Source organism: Mustela putorius, unplaced genomic scaffold, assembly GCF_011764305.1.
Source record: "Mustela putorius furo isolate JIRA1106 unplaced genomic scaffold, ASM1176430v1.1 tig00003850_pilon_pilon_pilon, whole genome shotgun sequence".
NCBI classification, from domain to species: Eukaryota; Metazoa; Chordata; class Mammalia; order Carnivora; family Mustelidae; genus Mustela; species Mustela putorius.
Window position 1 is genome coordinate 18,163,000 of NW_025422002.1, and position 15,512 is coordinate 18,178,511.

The 15,512-nt window shown below is 43.6% G+C and overlaps 1 protein-coding gene across 12 annotated transcripts in view; it reads left to right on the top strand.

Moving 5' to 3' along the window:
* The window catches only part of ZXDC (ZXD family zinc finger C), a 96,419-nt gene that overhangs the window by 9,696 nt on the left and 71,211 nt on the right, over positions 1 to 15,512 (top strand). For 5 of the 12 annotated variants that reach the window (XR_006601576.1, XM_045063404.1, XM_045063400.1 and 2 more), the window contains 4 exons: positions 3,444 to 4,132; positions 5,291 to 5,353; positions 6,004 to 6,088; positions 14,583 to 14,701. Coding sequence is in view for 9 of the 12 variants with exons in the window: in XM_045063404.1 (XP_044919339.1) it covers positions 3,444 to 4,132; positions 5,291 to 5,353; positions 6,004 to 6,088; positions 14,583 to 14,701 (956 nt within the window). In the remaining 3 variants the exon portion in view is untranslated. Of the gene's footprint in view, positions 1 to 3,443; positions 5,354 to 6,003; positions 6,089 to 14,582; positions 14,702 to 15,512 lie in introns of those variants that run through there. The other 7 variants (XR_006601577.1, XM_045063406.1, XM_045063403.1 and 4 more) reach the window with 4 other exon arrangements.

Genomic DNA, 15,512 nt, shown 5'->3' on the forward strand with positions numbered 1-15,512 from the left:
CTTGACATGTGTCAGAGAAGCTAGAGCGTGTCCTTCCTTCCTTCCTCCGCCCCCTTCAGAAGTTGTCTGGTTATGGATTAAATTAATTGAGCACAACGAAGTCTTACTGGCCCATAAACCATGGCTGCCAAGCCTAGTGTTATCTTTTGGACTGTCTTCTGCCACTTTTTGCCTTTGACCCTAATCCCTCACCTCTGAAGTGCTTCCCTCCAGGAGCATTCAATTATTTATTTGTTTATTTATTTTCAGTGTTTTTCTTGGTTGGCTTTTCCTAGAATGTGTCTCCTAAGTCTGTCTCTCTCTGTGACCTTTGTCCTGGATTCTGAGCCTACCCCTTCCTTGTTTCTGTCTTCACCCCTCTCTGTCTGGTTGTGCAGAGTGGTGGTTCACCTTGTGAGCAGGGGGTGGGGCTTGAGGGCCTGGCTAGGGGAGAGGGGTGGGGGAACCACAGCAGTAGTCTGGAGCAGGGATTCTGGGCACATGAAGGCCTGGTCGTCTGGCTGCATGATGACATGGATTGACAGTCTGCCTCTCGAGCAGCACGCACAGCCCTATGGGCAGACTGTTGAGGGGTGTGGGCAGCCATGCACTGCCTCTGCCCTGAAGCTCGCACCATCCTGCTCTTTGGGGTGTGGTGGGGTTGCTGCTCCTGGCAGGGGAAGCCCTTGCTAGCGTTAGAGTCATTTGAGCGTGCTGCCTCCCTGCCACCTGAGTGACCGGCAGCAGGAGCGTTGGGGCACAGCTACTTCCCAGCCATGGGATCTAGGCTAAGGCACAGGTCCTTGAGCTTTGGCTTTTCATATTTAAAACATGGAAGAGAATTTGTGTAGTGTTCTGAAGGAAAGGTCCTTCCTCTGGCTTCTTCCCATCCTGTTAAAGATGTGGTCACGTCACTCCTTTTGCTCTAATGGTAATTGCCATTTCTCTTGGGATTTAAGAAGCTGCCCTTCTGAACTCTAGGTGTTAATGGGGACTCATATGAGAAGCTGTCATCTCAACTCACAGAGTCTAGTCAGGAGCTGTAGGCTGGTCTTGAGAGGCCCTCATTGGTCATGTTGCGACTTCTGTCTCTAGAACTTAGCCCTCGCCCCTCCTGGCTCTGAGCTAGCACTGTGGAACACTGTGCACCCGGCCCTCTGTGTTCCTGCTCTTCTCCCTTTCCTGGCTTGGCTCATTCCGAACTCAGCAACAGCATCATTCCTTCCACACGAGTTTCCTTAGTCTCTGTCTCCATGTGAGAGCCTCTTAGGGGCTCTGTAGTGCGTGTGTTTCCCAGGCTCTGAATTTATAATGTGCCATTGACTGACTTGCGTGTCATTCTACTCTGCCATAGTCAGGGGTGGATAACTAGGTAGTGTCCCAGTGCTAGCCTTGTGAGAAACGGGTTCTTGGGAACCTGCCTTGTTGTGGACTGATGCTGCCAGGGACTCTGCTAGACTCTGGGCTGGGTGTTGGAGTTCCCTCCAAGTGATCTTGGGGCAGGGGCATCTTCACTGCTTCATCCCTGAGGAAGCCTAGGTGGATAGTAGAGGGACTTGTCTGAGGTCCCATACACTGGGAAGTACTGGAGCATGGTCATGCTTATAACTTTGGTCTAGATGCTGTATTAATTAATGTTCAGTGATTTCTGAATATCAGGGCGTTGCAATAGCAGGTGTCTAGTAGATATCTCTGATTTCAAGGCTAAATAGGAAATTTATGAACAAATTGATGTCTGTTTGCACTGAGATTATTATTACTAATTTTTTTATCCATATGAAATTCTCAAGATAGTGAAGGAAATTTTTGGGAGGTTTTGTAAAAGAGACTGTTACCCGTTTTTAATTTCTGAATCTCTGCCATTTTTTAAAGTTGTTTTATTGGTACTGAGATACTTAGTGAAGAAGCAATAATATATCGATACTATTTTTCAGCTTTGAAGTAGTATGACAACTGAAGAAGATAATACTTGGGATTTGGTTATTAATTTATTTTGGAAGGGTCTGTCATGGATTTCTTTCATAGGTTTGCATTAGAACTATAGTAGGCACTCTTACATGGTGTCCACCACTAAAAAGTATGAATTTGGGATTAGCTAACAGTTGGTGCAGGAGGAATAGAGCCAAAGAACTAAGAGAGCCTTTCCCTCTGGCCAGGCACTGGCATGTTCTAGAAGCTTCAGCTATAAATTTCTTGGGAAGGATTAACTTCAGGGCCCTGTTTGGTTCCCTTACCCAAATATTTTATACTCCCATCTTCCTGTTTGCTTGCTGCTTGAAGAGTCCTAGGATTTGGGATGATTGATTGGGTTCACTGGTATATAAATTTCTGACTTGAATATTCATTGAAATATTTTAAGATTTTATTTTTAAGTAATTTCTACACCCAACGTGGACTCGAACCCACAGCCCCAACCAAGATGAAGAGTCACATGCTCCACTGACTAAGCCAGCCTGGCACTGTTCAGTGAAATTCTTTAAATGTATGCTAATGCTCACTTTTCCTCCAAGGGTAGTCTGACTGTTTAAGTTACTTAATTGAATGGCAAGAGAATCAAATATTTGATGAGTGAAATGACCAACAACAGAGGCTGAATGAACAATCAAGACTAAAGAGGGATTTACTAGAATTATTTTTTCTGTGATCATTAAGTACTGCTTAGGGGCTAGGTGCCAGTGCCTGGTGCTAAAGGGACATTGTTGGTGAGATAGACTACCTGCCTTCAGGATGATCAAGGAAAGAGTATTAGAGTTTAGAAATACAGTGGTGGGGGTAGAAGGAGAGCCTATCAGGAGATGTTCCAGGGAGGGGACACAACTCCAGAGTGCCTGATGTCTTAGTTCTCTATAGTCGGTGGGGTTTGGACCTTGAGCCAGGGCATTTATCCCAGAGCAGGCCAGACAGGACAGTTTTTTTACCCACTGATCACCCCCAGATGACTCAAATTTGTTTTAGAATGGCAGCTAGTTGTGGAGTGGGGCATAGATTTTGATGAGACATGAGCTGACACCAGCCGACTCCAAAAATATCCTGGAGCCGGAGTTCAGCTTGTGTCTGACTTCTGAAGATTTGTGGTCTGGGTTAGGTTTTACAGGCTCCTGAGGGCACTTCTTGTATAGCAGAATGGGCATAGCATTTGAAGCCAGAAAGACATGGATTCAATTCTTCCCTCTTTCTGTTACAAGTTGATGTGACTTTAGGAAGTATTATTTAGACTCTCAGGTCATTTCCTGTCTGGAGAAATCCCTGTGAGCTCAAGATTTGAGGGAGTATACTTTGAATGCCTCATAGGTTATCAAGCAATGCCTTTCTTCAGCCTGTGGCCACCTTCGATGCACCAGGCGGCAGGGGCAGGAGTAGATGTTACCTTAATGGCTTGCTTACTGCGTAACATTTTAGCGTGAACAAAACCTCTGAGTCTGCTAAAGTGCGTAAGACAACTGGAGTGTTCATTTCTCTTTCAGATCTCTTCCCTCAGCTTGGAGCTCCGAGTTCTCTTACGCATAGCAGTGAACTTAGCAGCCCAGGCCAAAGTGAGCTGAACAACCTAGACCTGGCAGCGCTCTTCTCTGACGCACCTGGTGATGGTGGTAGTGCGGCAGGGGCCTCAGACGAGGCACTGAACTCTGGCATCCTGACTATTGATGTTACTTCTGTGAGCGCCTCACTCGGAGGGAACCTTCCTGCTAATAATAGTTCCTTGGGGCCCATGGACCCACTGGTGTTGGTGGCCCATAGTGACATTCCTCCAAGCCTGGATAGCCCTCTCGTTCTTGGGACAGCAGCCACCGTTCTTCAACAAGGCAGCTTCGGTATGGATGACATACAGACTGTAAACGCAGGAGCTTTAGGCTGTTTGGTAGCTCTGCCTGTGAAGAACTTGAGTCCGGACCCACAGGCTTTGACCTCAGGTGGTCATTTAACAGACACCATCTCCACACTGACTTCTCCGAGCCCCCCACCTGGAGACACCAGTGGCCCAGAGCTGCTGGCTCCAATCAAAGTGGAACCGGCCTCGCCTCCCAGCCCCAACACTGTAAGGCAGCAGGAACGGAGCCGAGGGGCGCCCAGGTCGGCGTTCTGCAGCCCTGCGGAAAAGCACAGTCCTCAGAAAGACACGGGGCTCAGTGCGGGGACCGGCAGCTTCTATTTGGTATGAAGTGATCTGTTCAGTCACCACCGCCTAACTCGCTTCTCTTACACTCAGTTTTGAGGATGTTCTGGATTAATCGTTCATGTGCAGACATTTCTTACTGGTTTGCGAAAAGATGGAACCCTGGACTACAAGTCTGGAAATCTGAATTCTGATCTTGAGTCTGGAACTGACTAGGTTTTATGACCTTAAGGGAATCACTTATTCTGTCTGAGCCTTAAATTCTCATTTATTTCTAAAATGAGGAGGTTTGGCTAGATGATTTCTAAGGTCCTTTTGAGTTCTGTGATTCTGTGATGATGTGTTTCTTTTCTTGAAAAAAAAAAAAAGGGGTATTTCGTAATGTTGAAATATTCTGCCTTTGTGCTTTTCATGGAATAACAGGTCCTTAGACTTAATAATGGCCAGAGGAAGAGGAATCGTGACATCAGGTTTAATGGAAACTTTAAAACCATGCAGAAAAATAAAAAAAAAAAATTAGAATTAACAAGGGAAAAAGGGAGTGGTTGGTGAGCTTTTGTTTCTGGAGGGTTTTAAGAGTACTTCTATTTTGAGGCTCGGCAGTTAATATACTTTAATTTTATTTATGTCAGTTAATACATTTAATATAATTTAATTTAAAATAATTTAATTAAAGATTCTTGGGGGAGAGTCTGATTATTTCCTCAGTCTCAGATGGGAGTGATCAAATAGGGTTTTTTTTGTGGCATAGGTTAAATTTGATGGTGATATTTATATTCAAAATGTTAAATCTTATTTTACCACAATTTTTAAAAAGAAGTTAAATCCTTCACATTTGAATTTGAATCAGTTGTGAGGAATGTGGTAACCCATCTACCATGAGCCTTTCAGTCTGAGAGAAGCACAGTCTGTCATAACTTTTCTGATGGCTCTCACTTGTCGGTGGCCTAGCCATACTTGCCAGCCTTTGCTTAGGTGGCCAGAGCAGTTGCTAAGCCACCCAGGTGACTGGGCCAGAATGGGGAGGTGGCCGAGGCTCAGAGGTCACTGGGGAGGCAGGGCCTGTGTGGAGGGCCTTGATACCTTGAGAAACCATAGTTCCTTGGTGTCACTGCATCTCCAGAGCTGTGACTGTGGGTGGAGGCAGGAAGAGCCGCCATGACCTTGATCCTGACTCCTTGTTCATTTTCTCGCTAGCTGTGTGACGTTGGGCTGCCTCGATTCTCTGAGCACAGATGGTGTGTGGTGAATGGGTTACAGGTATGCCACAAGCTGTTGAGGGATGTTCTTTTTCTTTTTGTAGTGACAAGCATTAAGCTCTTTTTCTTATCAAACACTGACAAATTTACAGAAGTGAAGTTCCATTTGAATACTGTTTGGATACCTCCGTAAACTTTCTGAATTCAGTAATGTAGTTCTTGTTTTGGTGTATATAACTTTTGAGTCTGGTACCTGCCACCAGAGCAGCCTCTGTAGTGGATATATGAAATAGGGTCTCCCTGGGTCTGCCGTACAGGTGTCGTGTGGCATGTTCTGGAAAATGTTGAGAAGTGCTGCAGTTAATTAATCCTGAACCACCAAGGGAAGGCTGCTTGTTTCAGACAGCAGAGAAGTATGTAACTCCTTTTATAACAGTTTCTGTGTAAAGTATTTTAATATGTTTTAGACTTTGGAGGAATAAGCTTTGCTTCTCTGGATAATAAAATTATGTATATTGTTCCAACTCTCATTCTGTTTAGTTGTCACTGTAATTGGATATAACATTTGATTCTCTGTGAACCTGGAGATCCTCAAAGATTATTGGACTCAACTCTGTTCAGGAGGCAGACTTAGTACATTTCCGTAGTTCCTTTGCTACCCTTCCTTTACTATTTGGAATGAGTGACTGACATGCTTTTCTTTGGTCTCAGGAAAGTGGGGGCTCAGCAAGAACTGATTCCCGAGCCATTCAACTAGCCAAGAAAAAAAAGCAGAAAGGAACTGGGAGCAATGCAGGTGAGGCTGTGTGTGCTGGGGGATTGAGGGATCTGAGTTGCCCTGGACCTTAATTAAGGACAGAAGAAACACAAGAATAGGTGTTTCTATGTTCTTTGTGTTACTTTTATGTTCAAAATGCCCTTTATCAATTCCTTAGTTTTATGTGAACCTAAGAAAAAATTATCCATTAAGAAAAAATTATCAGCAAGATTTCCAGCACCAGTATGGACATGTTTTATTTATCTAAAAAAGGCTGTGCAAAAGTTAGTGGTCGCAGACTCCAGTGTCTGCTGCCTACCAGGCTGCTGGGACAAAGAATAGACTGGCCAGGGGCCAGAAGAGCAGAGGTTTGAACTTGAAATTAACTGGCCACTGGGCCCTTACCTTGGCACTGGGAAGAGCCTGGGGACAAGACTGCAGCTGTCCCAGGAGCAGGGTTCCATGGAGCCAGCCCCTGGGTGACATGTGGCATTATGGATACCTAGTTCCGAGTTCTGTTGAAATCTTGTCATTTTAAAATGTCAGCAGTTTTTTTTTGGAATTAAAAAAAAACAAAAAACAAGAAACAGTGGACCAAACCAGACCTGCTGGTTTGTGGCTTCAAGTATCTATCTGCAAAGTGAGGTAGTGGGATGCGATGCTTAAAGAAACTGTGGCAATCCTTTTGTAAAGGTAATAGTGATTTCTTCTAATACCATTTTCTGCATATTTCATGTGTCTCTTGACCTAAAATTTGTTTGAAGAATATCAAAGGGTAGGGTGCCTGGTTGACTCAGTTGGTTAGGTATCTAACTCTTGGTTTTGGCTCAGCTCCTGAACTCATGGGTGGTGGGATAGAGCCCTGAGTCGGTCTCTGTGCTCAGTAGTGAGTCTGCTGGAGATTCTCTCTCTCCCTCTCTGTCCCTCCTTTCACAAACACATGTGTTTGCTTGCTTGCACATGCTCTCTCTGAAATAGTAAATGTTTTTAAGAAAAGAATAGTGATTTCTATAATCAGAGAAAATGTACAGTGAATTATACAACAATGAATTATACAATGTAGGGTTAGCAATACAGTTTTATGTCTTTCTGTTTGTAATAGCAAGGCTTCTTTCACTCCCTATTTTCTGTTAATTAGTTGTCTTAAAGCTGACACTGCCCTATAATGGTTGTCATTCATGTCCGTGTTCATGGTGACTGGGGAAGGGTTCAGGGCAGTTCAGGAAGTGTCCAGATGGTACTTGGAGAGATAATAAAAGAAGGTGTGGGTGGGGGGGGAGAGGAGATAGGTAGAGTGAAAGAATTCAGCACAGACTAGGCAAAGTCTGAAGGGAGCCAGCTGCCTTTAGCCTTATAGGTAATCTCCATTTGAAGGAAGAAAAACACTGAGCATTCAGAGATACAGTGTGTGTCACATTGATTGCATTGCTTTGGGGTCATGTATAGAGGGCGTTTTATTTATTTTTAATTGTTTTTATAAATATTTCAGCATTATCTTTTAATAAGAAGCTCACTTAAAAAGCATAGTGATGTTATTATTATTTCTTTAAAAAATAACAGTATTTCCTTCATATCTAGTGAGTGTTCAAATTTTCAGTTGTCTCAAACGCTGTAAATGTTTCTTGTAATTGTCTGCTTAAATCAGAATACAAGTAAGTCTCCTCTTACTCTTGGTTGGTATTTTTCTTAATTGTCTTTAACATGTATAGGTCTCTCCATTTCTTGCCCATGTATTTGTGAAAGAAACCGGGTGGCTTGTCCTGTCAAGTCGGCCAGTCTAAATTTGGCCGATGGCATCCCTTTTAGTTTAACAGGTTTCCTCTGTCATCTGGGGTTCCTGTAAATCAGCATCTAGAGGCTTGATCTGATGGGTCAGCCATTGAGGGTTGATGAAAGTCATTTGCCGGTGTGGGGTGCTCTTCGAGAGGTCCGTGACATCTGGTGGTTGGTCTGTCCTGTGTTGTTAGCAGCCACTGATGACCATGACTGGATTTAATAATTCCTGAGGATTTGCAGAAGATACTTCTCATTTCATTACTAGCTAGAATTCTGTAAAGAGCAGCTTCTCATCTATTCTTTACCTTGAGGTACAGTCATACTAGAAAGTCAGGGTAAATGTCTGAGCCTTTTTCTTCATCAGTTTTCAAAGTAATGAACTGGTTTCTTTGCATCCTCCAGTGGTGGTCAGAGTACTTTTATACACTCGTTGATTTAAACATTTTTTTAAAAATATTTTATTTATTTATTTGACAGAGAGATCACAACAAGCAGGCAGAGAGGCAGGCAGAGAGGAGGAAACAGGCTCCCTGTGGAGCAGAGAGCCGATGTGGGACTCCATCCCAGGACCCTGGGATCATGACCTGAGCCGAAGGCAGAGGCTTTAATCAGGCGCCCTGATTTATACATTTTATAGACTTTTTTTAAGGGGAAATAATCTCCAACCTCCAAATGTTTACGTAGTAGAATTTTTTCTTCTATTTATGAGGGCTTACATCTTTGCCTCCCACATATCTTTCTTGAAAAGCCCTCATGAAGTCTTGTCATCAGCCAAGAGATAGAGAAATGATTCCTTTCCCAGAATCTTTGGGGCCAACTCTATTTCCCCTTCACCCCTTGTCATTTTATTGTACTAGAATTTTAGACTTGCAGAAAAAATGATTCCTTGGCTGGCCATTACTCTATGAATATTGTCACTCACTCATGTTTTCCAGCTGTAGAACCCCTTACCTAGCCTCCCCTCATATTACCATCTCCCATAGTCATAGTGTGTTTACCCAAGCTAAGGAGTGATCACCACCACAGTCCCAGGGAGTGGACTGCAGACTCTATCTGGGTTTGACCGACACCCTACTGCTGATCCTGTCGGGGGTCCCAGGCTGCACTTGGTTGTCACAACTCCTTAGTCTCCTGCAGTCTGGGTCAGTTCCTCAGCTTTCCTTGCCCTTCATGATACATTTGAAGAGTGCTGGTCCTTTATTCTGTTTGGGCCTGATGCTTTTTTTCATTAGGAGGAGGTGATGGAGCCAGAAGTGAGGTACCCATCGCACTGTGTCATATTGGGGTCCATGCAATAAACGTATTACAGGTGATACTAACCATTATCACCGGGTTAAGGTGTTGTCTGCCAGGTTTGTGCATCATGAAGTTACTATTTTTTCCTTTTACAGTGAATAGATATTTATTTTGAGGTCGATACTTTGAGATGGTGTGCAAATCTCAGGGATCTGCGAGATGACCCTGAACTTCTACAATTCCCAGGGTCTCTGAGACTACTCTCAGGTTCACTAATTCTCGAGGAGGGCTCAGAACTCACAGTTAGCGATTACTGGAGTGAAAAGATTTAGAATTAAGTCAGCCAAGGGAAGAGGAGAGGCATAGGGCATGTTCCAGGTGACATCCTAGTGTGAAGCTTCCCACCGGCCTCTCCCTGGAGTTGTGTTGCCAGCTAAGGGAGTTCACCTCAGCCTTCATGTCTCAGTTGCACAGATGGCTGCCTGTCCATGTGGCTGACTTGGTCTCCAGCCCCTCTAAAGGTCGAGCGGACACTGAGACCCAAGACCTACATTTTAAGTCACACTGTTAGACTATCTGGAGTAGCTGAGAGCTCCCACTTCCCAGGCAGGACCTTCCAAGGACCTTGTGATTTCTTCTCAGGAGCCAGGGCAAAGGCCAGACGTGACCTTGGGCAAGGTTAATCTGCCCATACTTGTGCAAATATCCTTTTTCTCTTTAAATCTCCCATCAATTCAGGGCTTAAGGGTAGATTTTGTTACCGTGATGTTCTAGTGGTGACCCCCCCCCACTTGTGCATTCATTAGACAACTTCTGTAAGGAAAAGCTATCTCTTGTAACTCATTTATTTATTCCCTTCTGTCAGTATGGACTCAAAGGTATTTCTCCTTTAGGCTATTATAAGGAATATTAGACTATAATCAGTAGTATCAGTATTTATTTTGCTGTTCAGATTGTTCCAGCTTTGGCCACTGGGAGCTTTTTCGGTTGGATTCTTGTGCCGTGGTTTTTTAGGGGGCGTTTCCCTACCTTCTGGCACCATCTGTATGTTCCCTGTCCCAGCCCAGTATTCAGTCACTTCCCCAAGGAGTGCTATTCCTTTTATTAGAAAAAGGTATTAGAAACCAAGGTCTGGTCGCTCTGTGTGGTTGTTGCTCATTGCTATCCAGCTGTCATTGTATCTAGGCCCTCACAGTAGACAGTGCTAGGAAATATCTTCATGTACATTAGCATGCTGTCTGTGTTTTGAATTCAGAATATTTTACGTTTTAGAACGGTAATAAGGTTCATATATTCTATATTTCTTAACATGCCCAGTTCCTGCATTAGCACTTTTCAGTTAAATATATTCATTTAATAAAAGTTCAGGTCAGGTGTTGGCCGGTGATTATTTTTGGCACCAAATTTAAGAGGGGAAATGTGGGTTTGGGAGCTTTTTGGTTTTCAGGATTAAAGGATTTATTTGTGTAATAAAGCTAAAAACAGAGAAGTTGTAGGGAAACAGGACTTAGTGGAATTGAGACGCTTAAACATGGTTGGGATTTTATTATCACTGTAGTTAAGTGCAGAGTACACATATCGAGTCTTAGAAAATGTGCAGTCTGAATGATTTGAAAAATAAAGGTAAAATGTCTAAAATTAAAGATTATTCCTGTTGGGTTGCTCTTGCATATAGAAAATAAAATTGTGCTACTTTCTTTATCTTTAGTATTGTGGCTTTCCCTGCCCCAAATCAAGAATATTTTCTCAACATAAAAAGTAATGAGAAACTTTCCTTCTTGAATCTGATAGGGAAACAAACTTTTTTTTTTAATGTAACCAGCCTCGGGATTATGAATAGATATGTACCTTTCTTGTCTCTAAGGGCTGGGGAAAGGAAAGAACAGATGGGACTTAAAGGAAGACACAGTAAATAGCAAAATCTACTGACTGCCGTTTTTCTTGACGAAGTGAAAAAGGAAAATCCCAATTCTTTGTTGTCTAGAAGAGACACACCCTGATGAAAATATTTAGAAAGGTTAAAATTTAAGACCAGATAAAACAAAAAACAAGGGTCAATAGTAATATTAGAGAAGTGGAATTCAGAGGAAACAATTGGGGTTTTCCCCGTTTTTGGATGCTGTTCACATGTAATCAACAGCAAGACTAAGATTTAAAACCAGGCATGTGAGTATTTATATGAAAACTTATACTATCAAATAGGATAAAATAAAAACTGGTGGAAATCTATAATTGGATAAATGAAAACCTAGCAATATTGGAAGTGGGTAATTAAACTCATTTGCAGATCAAGCACACAAAAAAAATACAGATATGAAGGATGTTTACAGTGGGATTAATAAAATTTAATAAGTTTTACTCCATAACCATGGGATATTTATCAAAATTAAACTGAATAAACTAGGCCATTAGGAAAACTGTAACAAAGCGTTAAGGGGGAAAAACCCAACCTGGCAATACATGTTTTTACTATAATGTGGTAAAATAGAAAGTAAAAATTCGGGGCACCTGGGTGGCTCAGTCGATTAAGCAGTTTACCTTCTGCTCAGGTCATGATCCCAGGGTCCTAGGATGGAGCCCTGCATCGGGCTCCCTGCTCAGCAGAGAGCCTGCTTCTCCCTTCCCTGGTTCTTGTGCTCTTGTCCTCCCACTCGCTCTCCCTCCCTCTCAAATAAATAAAATCTTAAAAAAAAAAAAAAAAAAAAAGTAAAAATTACTTGGAAAACAAAAGAACCGACTAAACTCTGAGTAAAGAAATAAAAGCTGATTACAGATAGTCACAGAAAAACTGGATCACCATCTAGTTACGGAGTGTGAATTGTGCAAGCAGCCTCCTTGCTTTCTCCTTTATAAAATGGTTAATAAAAGCACCTACTTAGGATTCTTGGGGGGATTAAATGAGATAATACAGGTGAAATGCCTAAAAGCAGTCAGTGTCAGCTTCTCGTTGTTAGGTATGCAGGCAGGGGACGTTACCCGAGCCAGAGCCACATTTATGACCCGAGTGCCTGCCTGTTAAATGCTCAAAAGGAAGCTAAGAGGAATAGCTATTATTTCAGGATGGAAAAAGAACAAACCTGAAGGGAGTCAGATCCAGATTTTGACACTTGAATGTGCAACCTATTCATGATTTAGGAATGCTCTGTGTGGGCCAAACAAAACATCCTTCAGTGGATACAGTCCCTTCCCTGTTAGTGTCTACCTCTGTCTGTGGTTTTACTGAGAGAAGAGAAAGCGTAAGTGAATTCCACCGATCTAATAGAGAGTCAGTATCGTGCAAACCACATGGTAATACATTGGAGTACTTGCAGTAGAATGCACGATTTAAAAAAAAATCACCATTATTCAGAAATAAAAGTATAAACAGTTCAGCAACCCCCAGATGAAGTTAGTATTTCAGAAGCTCATACTGGTACTTGGGTTATGTTATTTTCTCAGTAGATTATGTATTTATTGAAAAAATTGGTATCCATTATTGATAGAATTAGGAATGCAATAAAGATTCCGTAGCCCAAACTAAGAGCCAACATCATAACTCACTGGTGGCTTACCAAAAGCATTCTGCATGCGTGCCAGAATTCTTTTATTATCATTGTTAACCCTTTTATTATCATTGTTAACCGTTGCTCTGGATGTTCTGGCCATTGAAATCAAGAAAAATAGGAGCTTGTAGGGAAGAGACAGTAACTTAAGAGATGATTTGACCACTTACTGGAAAACCCCATAGAATCAAGTGAAAACTGGTGAGAACTTAAAAGACATCGAAGTGACCACTTATAAACATATAGCCATTGGCAGTATCCTGTGTGGCAGCAGTAGCTAGTTAGGAAATGCAGCAGAGAGAGCAGCTCATGTGCAGTAGCAACAAAAATTCTAGAACAATTGGGGGAGATTGCATAAGCAGGCAGGACATAAAGGAAGAGAGAAGACAACAAAACTTGGGACTGAGAGAAGAGACAATGCTTCCAGATGTCCTCACTCCCGTTTTGATACATGTCTCCTACGGAGTGCCATTCAGGGATACCACTGCTTGCATTCTGATGTGGGAGCTGGGGCGGGGGTCGGGGGAGCTTTGGATAAACAAAAACACTAAATCAAATGGTAAATGTGAATACAACAAGGAACGGGTGTGTGATCCTTTGCGGAGAGGCCTCAACAGAGGAGGAGACCCTTGACAAAGGTGAGAAAGGGAGCCATGAGGATGGATGTGGGCAAAGTCCCTGTGAGCCTGAGGCTGGAAAGTACTCTCAGCAGAAAGACCTTTGTTGTTGGAATTTGGAGGCCCAGGGGGTCCTTTTCTGAAGTGGTCAGAGAGCTGGTAGGAGGCTGGGCTGTTGAGGGCCGCTAAGGGTCTCGGAACTGTTGGAGCTTCGGCTTTCACTCCAAGTCAGATGGGGAGACATAGGGATGTAATTGGAAAAGTGACATGGTCCTTTGAAAGGATCATCCCAGCTGCTCTTCTGAAAGTAAACCGTAAGGGGCAGGGACGGCAGGTAGGGGTTCCTTGTAGTCCCCAGTAGGAAATGACTGTGGCCGTGGGCAGATGGTGGCTGCCAGTGGGAAGAGGTGGGTGAATCCTGGATCTGTCTTAAAGATGGGTCCAACAAGATTTGCAGACAGCTCTGGGGTTGGGGAGAGGAAGAAGTCATTATTGCAGACATGCTAACTCTTCCCACAGTATTTCATGCAATTCCATTTGAAATTCCGAGGACACTTGTGTGGGAACCTACGGTCAGGGATTCCTGAGGACGGATAGAAAACTAGCCTGGAGGCATTACTCTGTATTTGGGAGGACATCTCACAGGCGTCAACCACTGATGCTGTGATGGGGCTGTGATCAGTAGTTCAGGACACAGGGACGCACATTGATCGATAGGCCTAAGACCAACACCCTTGTGTGTGTCGAGGTGGCTCCTATTCTTGGCAAATAAGTAATGGCCTTTTGGGAAAAAGAGACTAAAATTACATACAGGATAAAGAAAGAAGACAAGAGGTTTCAGGTTTTTTAAAAGCATGGAAAGCTGTCCAGATAGCCAACACTTGCTTTGCCCTCATCTGTGTGCTTTACATGATTTAGCTTGCGTGTCTTCACAGTAGCTTCCTAAGGTAGAGACTTAACTACCAGCCTGCTCTACAGCTGGGCCGCCAGAGCCACTCCCCCAGTGCGCTCACTGCTCAGAGGGTATGGATGCCCAGAGCAGAGCAGAGCAGAGCAGAGGGCCAGGCCTTTGGAGATCGGTGGATGCTGAAAGGTTTTAAATGAGTGTGCACAGCATGAAGTAAGAGGAAAGATGGGGATGGGGCATGAGTAGGCACTGTGCAGAAGGTGGCCAACAAATGAGGAAGCAGAGGGGATGTGCTTGGTGCTCAGAGGCAAGGAAACCCAGAGCCCACAGGGGTGCACGTGGAACATGGGGATGCAGTGTGACATTCCTGGATGGTCACTTGATACTGTTTGCAAGAGCCAGAAGATTCACGTAATGTCCAGTCATGAAATGAATGTGTTGTAACTTATCTCAAGGAAATATCCAGGGATCTACGTCAACGGACATGTGCCAGCTGCTGCCCAGTGCTGAGCTGTGTATTACTAAATATCGTTCGTGTCTGCCAGGAAAGCGGCACACTTGGTGCATATTTTTGGTAAGTTTGTGTTCATAAGAAAAGCTGGGTGTGTTGTCAGTAGACACATTTGTGTATGTATTTGCACAGAAACAAAAATGGTAGAACACATACCCTTGCAGGGTTAGTAGTTTTTTTCCGAGTGTTAAGATTGAGTGTTTAAATCATTTTTCATCATTTTCATTTTCTGTATTTGAAAACACATGAACTACATAATTAGAAAATAAGTATTAACCACCCCCATCTAAGTAGTGGGAACTAGAACAGTGGTCCCCTGTGTCCCACCCTGGGGTGGAGTGTACCAGTGGAGGTTTTTGGGTTGCACCTGAGGCACTTGGGTGGGCTCTCCAGCTGCTTCCCCTATAAACTGAGACAGGAATAGTCTGGAATTGGTTTCCCTGCCCAGAAAGAGATGATGAGAGCAGCAGGGAGTGGGCAGAGGGGCCAGGCAGCATGGGGCAGGGCCCCTCTGTGGCTCCTGTAGCTTCTCCAGCTTGTCCAGCATGGGAAGGTGGGCATGCGGATGGAGAGGGAGCTGATAGACCTGCTTGGTGCCACTGTTCAGTCTATGCCACGTGAATGTTTGAATAATTGGGTTGGATTGAGCCATGAAATTAAGTCAGTGATCTATTTTTTTATAGTGTATATACATATATATTAAAAAAAAATTTTTTTTTCTCACATTAAAGCAAAAATTTTGGGGCATATATCACCAGGCTCCTCCCATTTCTTCCTGTTGCTGCCATGCTGAGAGCAGAAGGGCCACACTGAGGGAGACAGGAGGAAGGCCCCCATGCAGGCTGTCCATTAACTGGGGAGCAGTGGCAATTGT